General features: G+C 38.8%; 1 protein-coding gene across 1 annotated transcript in view; it reads left to right on the top strand.

Annotated features, from left to right (window-relative positions):
• Positions 1-14,416, top strand: part of atp8b1 (ATPase phospholipid transporting 8B1) — a 32,845-nt gene that overhangs the window by 5,223 nt on the left and 13,206 nt on the right. Inside the window, exons 2-13 of the mRNA XM_023412646.2 lie at positions 6,398-6,579; positions 6,914-7,011; positions 9,053-9,166; positions 9,267-9,365; positions 9,510-9,571; positions 9,713-9,785; positions 10,264-10,334; positions 10,879-10,961; positions 12,121-12,279; positions 12,500-12,588; positions 12,811-13,001; positions 13,500-13,584. Coding sequence (XP_023268414.1) covers positions 6,417-6,579; positions 6,914-7,011; positions 9,053-9,166; positions 9,267-9,365; positions 9,510-9,571; positions 9,713-9,785; positions 10,264-10,334; positions 10,879-10,961; positions 12,121-12,279; positions 12,500-12,588; positions 12,811-13,001; positions 13,500-13,584 — 1,287 coding nt within the window. The 5' untranslated portion in view covers positions 6,398-6,416. The remainder of the gene's footprint in view (positions 1-6,397; positions 6,580-6,913; positions 7,012-9,052; positions 9,167-9,266; positions 9,366-9,509; positions 9,572-9,712; positions 9,786-10,263; positions 10,335-10,878; positions 10,962-12,120; positions 12,280-12,499; positions 12,589-12,810; positions 13,002-13,499; positions 13,585-14,416) is intronic.

The following is a 14,416-nucleotide window of genomic DNA, read 5'->3' as shown; positions in this document are numbered from 1 at the left end:
GTTTTTTTAGTGGATGAAGTAACAAGTGATCTCGGGGGGGTGTGGGGGGGTTTGTGATGTTTTTAATGAGGCTGTTTTCAGGCTCGGTGAATGTCTCAGGCTAACTACTTCATTCACTTCAGTACTTGCCCAAAGTTCAAGAGACAGTTCATCCAGCTGTAGAGTTGTACAAGGCTGATGTCATCATTTCACACAACTAGTACTAAACCCAGACAGTACAGCTATCTTGCACAAGCGTTAAAGACAATCAATAAACAAAGCCACGCTGTGGTGGGCGAGGCTCCTGGGTATCGCTGGATTCGTGTCCTAGTGCAGAGAGTCCTGTGAGAGGAACATTGAGGACGGTGTGTAAGGAAGTTTGAAACACGAACACAGAACGGGTGGAAAAACACTTCTGCATTCAGCAGCTCTTCATACTTTGCAACACAATTAACATTGTCAGGAAAAGGAAATGAGCCAATCATATGTGTCCTTCATGATTTTGGGTTTGGCTCATGTGCTGGTATTCTTGATAAACATCTCCTGTTGCTCTTTTCTTCCTTGTTAAAATGTTGTTGTTGGGCTGCCAGCAACAGAGCCCCCTTTGTTGGTTCCCACCTGAATCAGATTTCACATTCATAACCCCTGGCCATGTGAACCCCCCCTCTATAGAACAATAGCTCTATGCCCCCCAGGTGGTGTTGGGGTGTTGGTGGCTATCTGGTTGTTAGTCTCTCTTAAGCAACAAGGGAATAAAAGATAAACTCAGGTTACTGTCTGAATAAGCACATTAGATATGTGTGGGGCCAGTGATTACTTTAACTATCGGTTGATCAACAGATTATTTTCTCAATGAATCACTGAAGTGTTTGACATTAAGTGTCTCGTGTTGTCTGTCGTTCGATCAAAAGCCAAAAACATTATATAATTAGAAATATGTTAAAATATAATATTAAAAAAAAATATGATTAAATATAACATAAGACAAAGAAAAGTTTGAGAACCGAGAACCATCAAATGTTTGTTTTTAAGTTAAAGTGGTAGTTCCAGGAACTTTTTTTATCCCTTTCCTCGACATTGTGAGATAAGATATTTTTCAACATTTTGTCAGAGATCATAATGTGGATCTGACAGACGTGTGTGGGTCTGTTTGGCCTGGGTGAAGGTATGTGCTCCACTGACTGCCATTCTAGTTTTAAATGGCATGCATTACCTTCAGTGATGACTGGTTTCTCAAAGAGTGTGTGGATGAATGCAGCCGTGAATACAGAGCTTCAGCTGAGTATTATCTTGGTGTGGTATGTTGTTTGACTGTTTGATGACGACAGTTCAGCTAAAAAAAAAACTATATATATATATATATGTGTTGGTATTGTTGACATCACAATCAAAAACTCACAAGTCATTTGTGGTTTTTAAACAACTGTAGAACAGTAACATTCAGAGAAGCTGTGATATTTATTTATATACCTCCTGAGGGGTTTAATTGTCCTTATTTACTCTCCACTCCTAATTTTCTTCTTTTTTCTCATTCTTCTCTGAGAGCCCACGCAACTCTCTGTCCCCCCTCCCCCTCCTCAGAGTCTTCATGTGCAGACTTGTGTGACCAGCCGGGGCTCGTTCACTTAAACCACAGTTTCTTTGAATGAGGAGTTTGATCTGGGTTCATTGGGTTCCTAAATGTGTTTGTAAAATCAAGTATTTGGACTTTTTATTTGAATGATATAATATTGTTTTTACAGCGCAGGTGAACTAGTGAGCAGACTTTGAGTTTCAGGCCCGTCTGTGCTCCGAGTGATCGTTCCAATGGTCGGCAGTCTCAGGGTTATTATTCATCTTGATCTAATTAAACTAGCCTAACTTCTATTAGAGGTGCAACGATTTTATTGGCTCTCCACATGACACACACTTTAGTGATGATCTGATCTTCATGTGTGTAAAAATGTATATAAAGCCTTCATATAACATGGGTCTTATTGAGCTGCTTCTTCCCATGAGGTTATAACATGTGAAATGAAGATGTGGCAGGTTAAATTACTCCTTTCCTTTGTGTTGTCCGTTGCTAACACTGCACTGTCTCTACTCGCTCACGCCACGGAGGAATACCTGGGCAGAAACCGGCATGGCGCCATCTCTCGGACTGGGGGGGGTTTATGAATCATGTTTGAATCGGTAGAGATAGAATCGTAATTCTAATGTGAACTTTTATTGCACTTAGAAGACGATAAAACTGGTGTAATAGATGTAATATTTACAAAGTATACAGCTTTCCCTAACTTTAAATAGAATAATAATTTTGTGATTCACATGTTATAGTGCTAATGTGATGTAATAAGGGCTCAACAGTACAGTGTTACAGTGGTGAGCATGTAGACCTGTTTCTCTGTATCACTGTAGGATCCATAATGAAATGCTGTTTACCGTCCTGCTGATGGAAACTTTCCTGCATCTAGAGATTAAAGTTGTGAAATGTTGTTGCACGCAAACACACCACAGGCTTGTTTTTTAAGTAGCTGCAAAGGGTGTGGAAACCTGCTCAGATGGAGTCGGGGCGACATGTCAGGAAACTGAGTCTCCAGCAGCTGATAATCAGCCTGGGGCAGGTAACGGAGATGTTGTGGTAAAAGTTCAATTTAATCTTCTCACAGTGTTAAATGTTGGCAGAAACATTGCAGCAACTTTTCCATTTTCATGCAGTCACAACAAGTCGTGTGAAATACGCGTTTATACGTAGATTGTGTTGTTAGAAATGGAGAGGAAACAAAGCTGAAGCCTCTCAAACCGGCTCTGTGCTGAGAGGATTTTGGGGATCGTCCCTCGAAAGCTCTGTGTTGAAACAGCACAAAGGGGCACATGATGAATCTGAATGTTTCTGATTAAATTATCAAGGTCTATAATACCTTTTTTTTTTTTTTTTTTTTTTTTTTTTTTTTTTTTTAATTTTCTTTTTTTTTAATAAAAGTTGACGAAACACAATTGCGAGTGATCTATGTTTCCATTGAGGGATGTTTTCTCCTTGCTCCCAAGTATTTCCATTTTAATTCTGTGAAATATTGTTTTGTCACATAGTCTGAAAAACCACGTCATGTGAGCACATACATTTTTTTTTTTGTGACACTTTAGAGTTTTTTCAAAATTCACACGTTTCTATTACTCATTTTTTGTGCCAGAAACAATACAGTGCTAAATCCTAGACATCCTCGTTCTTTTGTATCTAAGTAGTAAACTCATATCATCAGGCAACATAAATCAATTTACAGTTCTACCAACCAAGAGAAGTGAAAGCTATACTCAAAATGGACAGATAGAAAGGAAACTCCATTTGCACACACAGTCCTGTTCAGCTGTTTACTTGGTTCTTCCTGGATCTATTCAGTGTTTTTTTAGGTGTGTTTGTTTTTGGACTAATGAGCCTTATCAGCTGTGCTAATGGACTCCTCCACATCATGAAACATTAAACTGACGGGACGTGCCAACCTAAACTTGGCACCCACTAACCGGAGCAGTTAGGCGGATGTCGCAGGGATTTCCCATGAGGCCGCTGGTTCATTACATCATTAGTCAATTGGAAGACACGATGAGTAATGATACATATCATACATATCTGTAAAACATACAATGATTTCATCCGTACATATATGTTGAACACCTACTCTTCCTCCTACTGGTGGTTTCCCTTTTTAATGTACAGAAAGTGGACAAAATAAAGTGGACAGTTCATGATTATTAACACAGCTGTCCTCTCTGTGTCTATAAGTCTAACCCAACTTATCAGTTGTTAATATCTTCATCAACTAAAGATCAATACAGATTTGTAATACTGTAATTTTCCCAGTACAATTCATCTTGAATTCTGCATTGAATGAAAGTTTCCATTTTTTCAACAGTAATCAAAGTATATTTAAAATGACAAAAGTATTCTTCCTTTGTATCACACAAGCTGTTATCCTGCTTCCATACGCTGTGGAACACTTGGCCCCGAGCCCATTGGCGTTGACTGAACACATACATCATTCTACACCACGTTATTTTCTATCTACAAAGCACTTATTGGCAAACTTCCTGGCCACCTGACATGTCTCAACTTTACACTGCACTAGGCCCGAAGACTATTTGGTCCTTGAGAATCAACATGTTTGCACTGAGATTGGGAAATTGGCTTTTAAATGTGAAGCTCCACACAATAGAATAACTTGCAAATTAGAAGAGTTAATTCGCTTTCTATGTTTTTAAACCTTTGTGAGCTGACTTATGGCAGTGTGAATGTGTGTGCTTCAACTGAGTCGTATTGGTTTTATTATATTATTGCTTTTATTGGTTTTGTTGCTTATCCCTTCAAACACATATTTGGTGCTCTAGTAAATATGTGTGACTGAATCTGAATAATTTGTGTGTGTTCATAGTATTGAAGGAACATGTCACCAGTTCAACAGCGGGACTCACTGAAATGTCTTTAATAGTTTTTGAACAATAATGAAGCTATATGGCTCAGAGGAATTTGTTACACAAACAAAACTTAGTAGGATACATTCTTTGATGGTTTTGGCCTCTTCGTGGGATTTGTTGTTGTTTTTAATGTGTCTGTCATAGACTTATTCTATAAATAACTCTTAAAAGGTTTAAGCTTATGAATGATTGACTAATTCATAAACAATCTTGACAAACAGTTGTTAGAGGTTTATCCAGATCTTCCAGTCAGACCATCAAACCCAGAATCAAATCCATGGAGAAACCTGATCAACAATTTACATAGTAATGATATTTCAGCATCACAAATGTACCTGTATTAACTCGGTTTCTCTCACTTCCTTAATCTGAAACAGGCCATGGGGTTTCCTGACCACACTGACATGGCTGGTGTCGTATTACTGCTTCAAAATAGAGCAAAGCTCATGTTAACACACTAAACTACAACGAGTCCTGAGACGAAGGTGCCAACGATCAGGAGGGTGTGGCCACATTTCTCACAGTAGATTGTGTATTCTCATTCTTTCATTACATGACACTTGAACACACAATGCAATGTCATCGCACACGCATCATATTACATCAGGAAGTTTGTCAAAGGTGACAGTAAACCTGAGCTGCAGCTCTTTCTTTTCTGTATCTGTATCACTGGCTATACAAAATAGGTCAAAGTGGATGTTCATTTTGTAAGTCATGATTACCAGCTATGATAATGGGGCTGGTGACACCTACTATGGGATCAATCATGGAGACATTTTTTCAGTCCTTTGGCAGGTGTTTATGTCTGTGGCTGGGTTTTGTGCAAGATAGTGATGAAACTTTAGAGACGTGTAGTCGAGATCAGAATGAAGGTGGCATTTGAATATGGGTGTGGTCTGACCATAGACTGTGAAAAATGATGGCTGTAGCTTCCGTGACGTCATCCACAGGTTTCTGAAGAGCGGTTTTGAAGCTCAGACATAGCTGCTCCGCCGTCGCCACCTTGGCAGTGTCTGTCTCCGTCTAACTCTTGGTTAATCCAAACATTAGCAAAGAGGTGGAGCATGTTTGGAGCCAAGACTTCAGTGCATACCTGTTTATGACAAGCATACCTTCATCAAACTGTCACTCAAAGCAGCCACAACATCAATTATACATCGTTTTAAGTCTTATTAAATGTGAACAGGTGAGTTATATAAAAATTCACCCCAGTGCAGTTGTCATGAAGGAGGGAGTTAGCAAAACTGTTTTTTGTACCAGGCTGTAAACATGTTTATTTCTGCTGTAAAGTTGGACATTTTTACACAGGGATGACTCACTGTTGGAGCCAGACTACAGTGGTCATTAGAGGAACTGCAGTCTTTGCTACTTCAGTGTTGGCTTCATTTTTCAGCCTCAGAGGTTGATGCTTGGTTCAGACCCATGCGTATTGAGTACTCATGTATTAATGTAGTAATAGAAACATTATTATTATTATTATTATTATTTTTATTATAGTACTCATTGCTCTGACTCATAGGTCAGAAGATCAACATGTTGACGGGCGTTGCAGCTGGTGTGATTGCATCACAAGATGGTCTCTAGTTTTCCTCTATAATTTGAAATGCTGTAAAACATTTCAACTTCTTGCAGACCTGAGTGGACCTGATCCATCTGCTGTAGCCAGACATGCAAATTATCTTTATGTCTGCAATGAATCAGCTATTAGAGATATGATGTTTTGCCTAGTCACTATTTAGTGTGTTAGTCTGCTACCATTTGCTAATCAGCAATAAACACAGAATACATGTAATGACGTTAGTGCAAGTTGTCATAAACCCAAAGGTTTGGATAAATAAACATCTTGACCTGAAGATGGCGCTGGACAATGAAAAGTTTTTTTTATCAGGGTTACATCAACGTGTGTACCAAACTTCTTCTGAATTATTTGGATTACATTAACCGATCAGCTGGATCTTTTTGTCTTTCGCAGAGAAACCTGAGCTGCTAAGATGAATCGGGAGCGCGTAGACTCCCAGGGCTCCATGAGGCCTGACGATGAGGTCATGCCATACAGTGACGACGAGACGGATGACGAATTACAAATCAGCTCTGAAGGAGAAGCAGAAGAACAGCCAGGAGCTCTGCAACCTCCTGCAGACACTAGACTAAGCGGTGAGTTACTAAAGATGACTTTTTTTTTTTTGTTCTTTTTTTTTTTTAATTACCTTTTATTATGGGAAATCCCCTTTGTTAGTCATCCTTCCTAGAATCATCAGTCAATCTGTTTGTATACCGATATGTCTAGGATGCATTTAGCCTAGCTTAGCGCAATGACTGGAAGCAAGAGGAAATGACTAGCTTAGCTCAAAAGATACAATATATTTGTGCCAGTTCCAAAAGCTGTCTGATTTACAAAATAAATTTAAAATTTTCAGGAGTAAACGACAGTAGAATTTTACAGACACAATTTTTCAAGGTTAACTTTTTTTTTTTTTTTTTTTTTCAGAGCTTGGTTGGAAGGTGAAAGCCAACGATCGACCTTACCACCACCTGCCAGAGTTTCAGAAGAAAGTCTTCCTATGCATCAAGAAGAGCAGATACTCTGTAAGTAACTGTTTACATACAACTACTACTTAATGAACGCGTCTGCAGGCGTCTTCACCCTCTCTTTGTTGGTCCAACCAAACCCTGACACACCCTGAACAAAGAGCAGGACAAGTATGTGTTTTGCATGTTTTTACCCATGGGCTATTCATCTTGCTGACTATCCCTTTTTAAAAAAAAAAAAAATTATAATAAAATAATTATGATTCTTTTCAGGCAGCCTTTGGTTACAGTTCATTTCTGAAACAATCAACCTGCAGGGCTTAAAACTCCCTGCAGATATAATCTGATAATTTGTTGCTTACAAGTGACTCTCCCACTGTGGGTAATGCAGTGCCATTTAAAGCAACCTGAAGTGTGGAGGAGCACTACAATCACAAGTCATACTGATAAAGATTTTATCCTGCCATACAAACACAATACGATTCAATTTCAATGAACTTTATTTGTCCCCAGGGGGCAATTTAAAGGGCACATAGAGTAGACTATGTGACGCACAAATACAAAGAACACACGAAGAACACACAACCAGTTCAATACAAACCAATAAAAGCAATGTCAATTATTTGGCTTTTAACAAGACAAAAACATATGTTCAAGTATTCAATCCTGGTGGAAAGGGTCTATAAAATTTTCTGTATAAAGAAAATGATATATAACATCAACAAGGAAGTGTGCTGTGTTCAGTGGTGGTTTTCTGCTGAGTCATTTCTGACTCCATCAGGGCTCCCTGAGCTGTGGAAAGGTCATGTTTCAATACGCCACAAACTATTAATGCTTTGACAGTATTTTGTGTTAAATGCTGCTCAATGAATTGAATGCAGATGTAGGTGAAAGGTGAGATGAAGAGGAAGGATGTGAATGAATCACAACTACCTGTTGTACTATATTTAGTGGAAGTTTTCATACTTGCAGGAGCAAAATTAGATCGTTGCTTTTCCTTGGTTTCCGTATATGTTTTGTTGTATCATTCAGCTCTTTTCTTATGTGAGTCTACCCCACGTGGGGAAAAAAACATCATTTGAAGTACTTTCTCTGCTCAAATGCTTCAACCCGCTGCTGTTACTCAGCCGGTGAACACAGGAGTGTTTTTTGTTCCTGAAGCTTTTTGTCTTCTTTGCGTTGGCTGAAACCCGATCATCCTGCTACGCCGACCTGTGTCCCACTAACAGACACATTAGACACAATGAAAGGAGTGGGACTGAAGCCAGAACGTGTTTCTAACAATGCAAACATTAATGTTCTGTACATTAGAGTTGCAGATTAACAGTAAGTGAGAGAATAAAAAGAGATCAATTCAGATATTAATAAAGCAATACCCCAACCCCAATCCCTTCTTCCCTCCTTCTTCCTGATTACAAGTCAGACAGCTACTGTTTGTCTCAAAGTGTTGGATTATTTTAAACTTTTTCATCCTTGGCATCATTTTCATTTCAATAATTGGAAAATGTACAGCAAGCAGAGTTTCTAAGAATCACTGGCTAAACTTTCACTGAAATCCTTCAGTAGATTTCCTCTTTAAAAGTAGTTTTTCAGTACTTGACAAAAGCATCGAGATCAGGTCACATGTCTGGTCATAGAAAGATGAAATTCTCAAAACATACAGATTTTCAGTGGACTCGTGAGAGTTCAACTTAAAAACACAACATTAAATCCAAAGCAACAGAGATCAAGGCATTGGCATGTGTCCAGGTTAAAAAAAAAACTGCATCCTACATTTCCCATAATACAACTCAACAACTTTTCATTTGATCCTCTCTGCCTGGTGACACACAGATCCAGTTTGTAACACAAGTTACCTTTTATAAAAAAAATTGTACTCTCCAAGCCCAAGCAGAAATCACCCCGATGGCGTCGTTGTGACATCAGCAGGGTCATCATCTCTCAGAGGATATTATATAGCAGTTTCAACAAGAGGAGTGGCACTCCTAATGACCAGTAAATGATGTGTGTAAAATCAATGCAGTTAAGATGTGCACAGTCTGCAGTGCTCATGTCTTTGTGCTCATCATTGTGTCTGCTGTGCGTTTCTCTTCTGCAGGGAAACGCCATCAAGACCTACAAGTACAACGTCCTCACCTTCATCCCCCTGAACCTGTACGAGCAGTTTAAGAGAGTAGCCAACCTCTACTTCCTGGCTCTGCTCATCTTACAGGTACGTTTTAACATAAACAAAACATCTGTCTTCTGATTTACATTTGTCCAGTAAAAGACAGACCAGTAATGACAATCACGTGTTTGTGTTTTCCTGTCAGATTATCCCAGACATCTCCACTCTGCCCTGGTACACCACGCTGATCCCTCTGGTTGTGGTGCTGGGAATCACTGCCATTAAAGACCTGGTGGACGATCTGGTGAGACTTCTCCTTTTGACACACACACACACACACACACACACACACACACACACACACACACACACACACACACACACACACAATTATATATTAAGTTATTATTTCATGTGCCCGGTCCTCTTTTTTAAATTTGTTTTCAAGGCGCGACACAGGATGGACAAGGAGATCAACAACAGGAAGTCTGAGGTCCTGTTGGACGGCAGGTTAGATTTATAATTCAAGATATCTGCCATCTTTAAAACCTGATGCCTACTTTTTATGACAAATGCCAGTTTCCAGTTTCTCCAATCCATGGTGACAACATAAAAAAAAAAAAAAAAACTGATGTGCCCTCTCTGCTTCAGGTTTCAAGAGTCGAAGTGGATGAACATTCAGGTCGGAGATGTGGTTCGTCTCAAGAAAAACGACTTCATTCCGGTACGATGATGGACTGTGTGACAGTGCCCCCACATTACGTTGACTTACATTCAATTCCTGGTGACTTACTCTGACCTCAACTATAACTAGTATTTCAGTAATCCTAACCCTCACGCTCCCCTTAACCTAACCTTACCTAAACCTAACCTTAATGTGTTGACCTAAATATGTAATGGTTAATGTTATGGGGGCTTGCTTTTTGTCCCTATTCTTGTGACTTTATTTTGTACTTCATTGTTCTGGGAAGATTTGACAAGCCAGATATAAAATTATCCAAAAAATCATATTGTCCTAAAGTTATGAGATCAGCTGAATTGCAGCAATTATTTTGTGTTTTGAGACAGGGATGGTGATTTAGAGAGAGTGATTTAGTGCTAAAACGGCCCGTTGTTTATATATATTTGAGTGTTAAACACACCAGCATTCTTGATAAATTTCACTTTTATTAATATGTATATATTTTTTTTATTGTCTTCAGGCCGACATCCTGCTGTTATCCAGCTCCAACCCAAACAGCCTGTGTTACGTAGAGACAGCCGAACTTGACGGGTAAGAGTTTTTACTTTGCATGCAAACTTAGTTTTGAACTGTAATATCTACATCAAGTGTTGTATCCAAATTGACTAGTGGATGACATTTTGTAACTGGAACAGGGTTCTTTTCTCTGTGAAGTTTTTGTTTGATCTGTCATTTTCTAAAACATTCGGTCAACACTGATAAGAGGAGGGTAAATGTGTAAAGAGCTTTTGCCAAGAGTTAAACGGCCTCTGCCAAACTCGTCCACCAGTTATGTACATTCTGCGGTTAAGTGAGAAACGCCTTTAAATAAAACAAGCACATGTTTCTCTAATGGAACCATTTAACGGCGAAGCACGGAAATGGATTTCCCCTTTTTTGTGGCATGCAGATTTGCATGTAGTGAATTGTGAATTAATTTATTTTCATAGATCTGTCCAGACAGGAAGCCTCTTATTGTGGAGTTAACCTGATCAACATGCAGATAAATAAATCCATCGTAATCCAAATTTCCTGAGCTTGTATCCGTCTCTGGTTCACTCATCCGTCTCCTTGTGTGTTGGTTTTTCTTTCACAGAGAGACAAACCTGAAGTTTAAGATGGGACTAAAAGTGACGGATGACAAACTGCAGGAAGAGCGAAAGCTGGCTGAGTTTGATGGTAAATGCTTCAAAGCTACAATCCAAGTTTATTTTCATAAAATTTTTACATACATAGTTACTTATGATTAGTCAGAATGAGGCTCAACTGTGAATGGAAAAAAAAATTTTTTATTTTGAAATTAAAGGAGTTTTATGAAAGTTTTATTGCAATTTAGCCAACGTTGGCATTAACAGCTGTTTACTTACCAGTCTTACCAAGCGCTTAAGCCTCAGTGTTTACAAGGCAAGAGGTTATAACACGTCCTCTGAGCAGCTGTCTTCAGGACAGACTGGAGGCTACAGTGACGAGACAGGGGCTAGCTTGTTAGCATGCAAACTTCAGTAGAAGAAAAGAAGTGATAGAAATCGAAAACAAAACAAGAGTCAACTTTGGCGTTGCTTTGCACCTCTGGAGCGATTGTTGGTTAGTAAAGGAATGAAGTTTGATGCTGAAATCACAACATTTCTAAGTGAACAGCTGCTAATGCTAACGTTAGCTATGTAGCAATAGCAAAACTTGCACATAGCTCCTTTTTTAATATATAAAAGATAATAACATTCAACAGTAAATGAGGAACATATCTACATTTGTTGTTCCCCACCAGCATGAGAAAGAAAAAAAAAAGTTCTTTTGTGTCAATGCCAGTGAATAAATAATAATTACACGCTTGTTCTGATAACAGCAGCAGTGGAAGATAAGAATTAAGATAAAGTGCGTCGTGTTTGCATTGTTCAATGTGTGTTATGCAAGAGATTCTCAGGGATATTGATGTGTTTGCTGTTACATGTTTCATTTTTGAATTTGTTTTCAAGTAAGTTTTAGTAGGTGTTTTTTTTTTTTTTAATTTAGAGTATTCACTATGGGGTATTTTCCATTTTCATTATAAACGTGTAGATGAGGTAGTTTTCAATAAATTCACAGGTAACTTTAAGTTAACGCTGTGTAAGAAGTCTTTCCACTCTGCCATTATTGAGGTTATCGGTCAACACTTCAGAGCAAAATATCACAACTACTGACAGACATGGTGATAAACTTTACTGAAACAATTCAGGATTCACTCATATTTACTCATTTGGCAGAAGCTTTTATCCGAAGCAACTTACAGACAACTCTAAAGCTTTTGTTATTAATAGTTTCTACTCCTCGACCTCCTCACGTCCTCTCATCTCTCTCACAGCTCTGATTGAGTGCGAGGAGCCAAACAATCGTCTGGACAAGTTCATAGGGACGATGCTGTGGGACAGGAAGCGCTACCCTCTGGACCTGGACAACATGCTGCTCCGAGGCTGCAAGATCAGAAACACCGACGTGTGTCACGGCCTGGTCATCTTCGCAGGTGTGAACGCTGCTGCGTCACTGCTTTGACATGAGATTTTCCTGTGTAAAATAAACAGTTTTGTATTCATAGCCGTATTGTTGTAGCCAACATTAACTTCTCAGTGGCATTAGATCAAATCTGAAATATTTTAGAATATTTATGATGAGTGAAAATGAATCATGACTGATGGATAATATTTAAAATGTCACTGTTTAACTTGTTTGACTTGTTGCTGAAGGTGCTGACACCAAGATCATGAGGAATGGCGGGAAGACGAGGTTCAAGCGAACCAAAATCGATGAGCTGATGAACTACATGGTTTACACAGTGAGTTAAAGTCTAGACTGTCTGGACACACGCCACTGGCAGTATTTCACTTTAAGCGTTATGTCGTGCCTCTCCTTCTATTGTCTTTTGTCTGTGTCATTTAAATATGTTTTTGTTTGAGGTGATGTATTTATGTTTTGGCATTTATTTATTATCTTTATCAAAAATACACAATTATTTTTTTTAATAGTCGCTCTGTGTGTCCCCCTCCCCTCCCTGTAGATCTTCGTGCTGCTGATCCTGGTGGCGGCGGGTCTGGCCATCGGTCACACCTTCTGGTACGAGGATATCGGCTCTAAGGCCTGGTATTTGTTCGACGGCAAAAACCAGGACGCGTCTCACAGAGGCTTCCTCAGCTTCTGGGGATACATCATCGTCCTCAACACCATGGTGCCCATTTCACTTTACGTCAGGTCAGCTAAACCTTACTCATGTCCAGATATTCAGCCTATTTCAGAGGAAACGAGGTGTCAAGTTTCATATTTGTTATATTTGACTACAGAAAGACGAGAGTAAAATTGGATTATTACAGTTCTCAGGAAGCAGACAGACCCATTTAATATTAGGCCAAAAATATCTACTGATCTTTGAGAGCCGTTCAATTTTGAGGTAAAGCCGTTGTTAACATGTCTTGGTAATTTAACGTTGCTGTCTCTTGGCAGTTTGGAAAACATCTGTCAGGAGATTGATGGTGCAGCTTTAAATCTTCAATTAAAGACATACTTTTTTAGTTTTTTCCAACTGCAAGCGTTAAGACTTTTTAACTAGTTAACCTAGACAACAAAGTTGTTAGCTTCTCTGTAGTATTGGTTTATTCCTCTCTACTTTTTTTCACTCAGCTTTAGTTACGAGAAAAACAGTCAGAATAAATCGTCAGTGTGTCATCTCCTGTTTGTGTGCTTTGTGTTCAGTGTGGAGGTGATCCGTCTGGGCCAGAGTAAGTTCATCAACTGGGACCTGCAGATGTATTTCGCAGAGAAAGACACTCCAGCCAAGGTAAGTTAATACTGCTTTCATAATTATTGTCCGCGGCTCCTTCTCTCTCTCATCAGTTTTTCATCTTATGCACATGGGACTCTGTGAACCAGACAGCAGGTTTTAAAACAGCAGATAAATAATAGTGTCACTGCCGTGCGGCCGCCGTGATCTGTGTTTATTTATATGAAGAAATAAAGACTCGGAAAACTTCTGGCACGTGACATACTGTAGCATAATAACGGATTACTGCAGATATTGCAGATGAACTTTAACATGATTTGCTAAGTATAATGTTCTATTTTCATGAAACTCTGTGTTAAAAGTTTAAACTGTTTGTGAGTGTTACTTCACAACTAAGAGACATTTATCAGAGATTAAAACGTCTTTTAAAAACTGTATCTTCTTCCATTGTAAAAGTTTATATGCATGTATTTCTTACTTCGCATAGCTTAAATCAATGATAAAGCTACAGTTTGTCTCTTAAAATGTTTAAATCTTGAAATGTTTAATCAAAACAATGCATTTTATACTGAGCACTTTATTTTCTACTGATGTAACTTCTCACAGCTTAAAGCTAAAGAAACCGAAAACCGTTTTTTTAAAGCTTTCAGCTATGTCTCATGATCTTCATCAGTGAATGGCATTGTATTATACAGCTGCTTGTTATCACATCATCGCTGTTTCATACTGAAGTTATATAATGTGGAGTGAGCAAACTCTATTCACCAATAATGGCCTTGAGATGCTGTTGAAATTTTCTAGTAAGTGGACCTTGAGCCGCCATTCAGCTTTTCCAAAAGTCAAGAATGGACTTGTTTTTCCCATTGCAGTGAAACAAGGACTTTATTGT

The sequence above is a fragment of the Seriola lalandi genome, unplaced genomic scaffold, assembly GCF_002814215.2.
Source record: "Seriola lalandi dorsalis isolate HSWRI2012SDOR001 ecotype SW California unplaced genomic scaffold, Sedor1 jcf7180002054484, whole genome shotgun sequence".
In the NCBI taxonomy this organism is placed as follows: domain Eukaryota; kingdom Metazoa; phylum Chordata; class Actinopteri; order Carangiformes; family Carangidae; genus Seriola; species Seriola lalandi.
The sequence above is the reverse complement of the archived record's forward strand: the minus strand, read 5'-3'. Positions and strand labels throughout refer to the sequence as shown.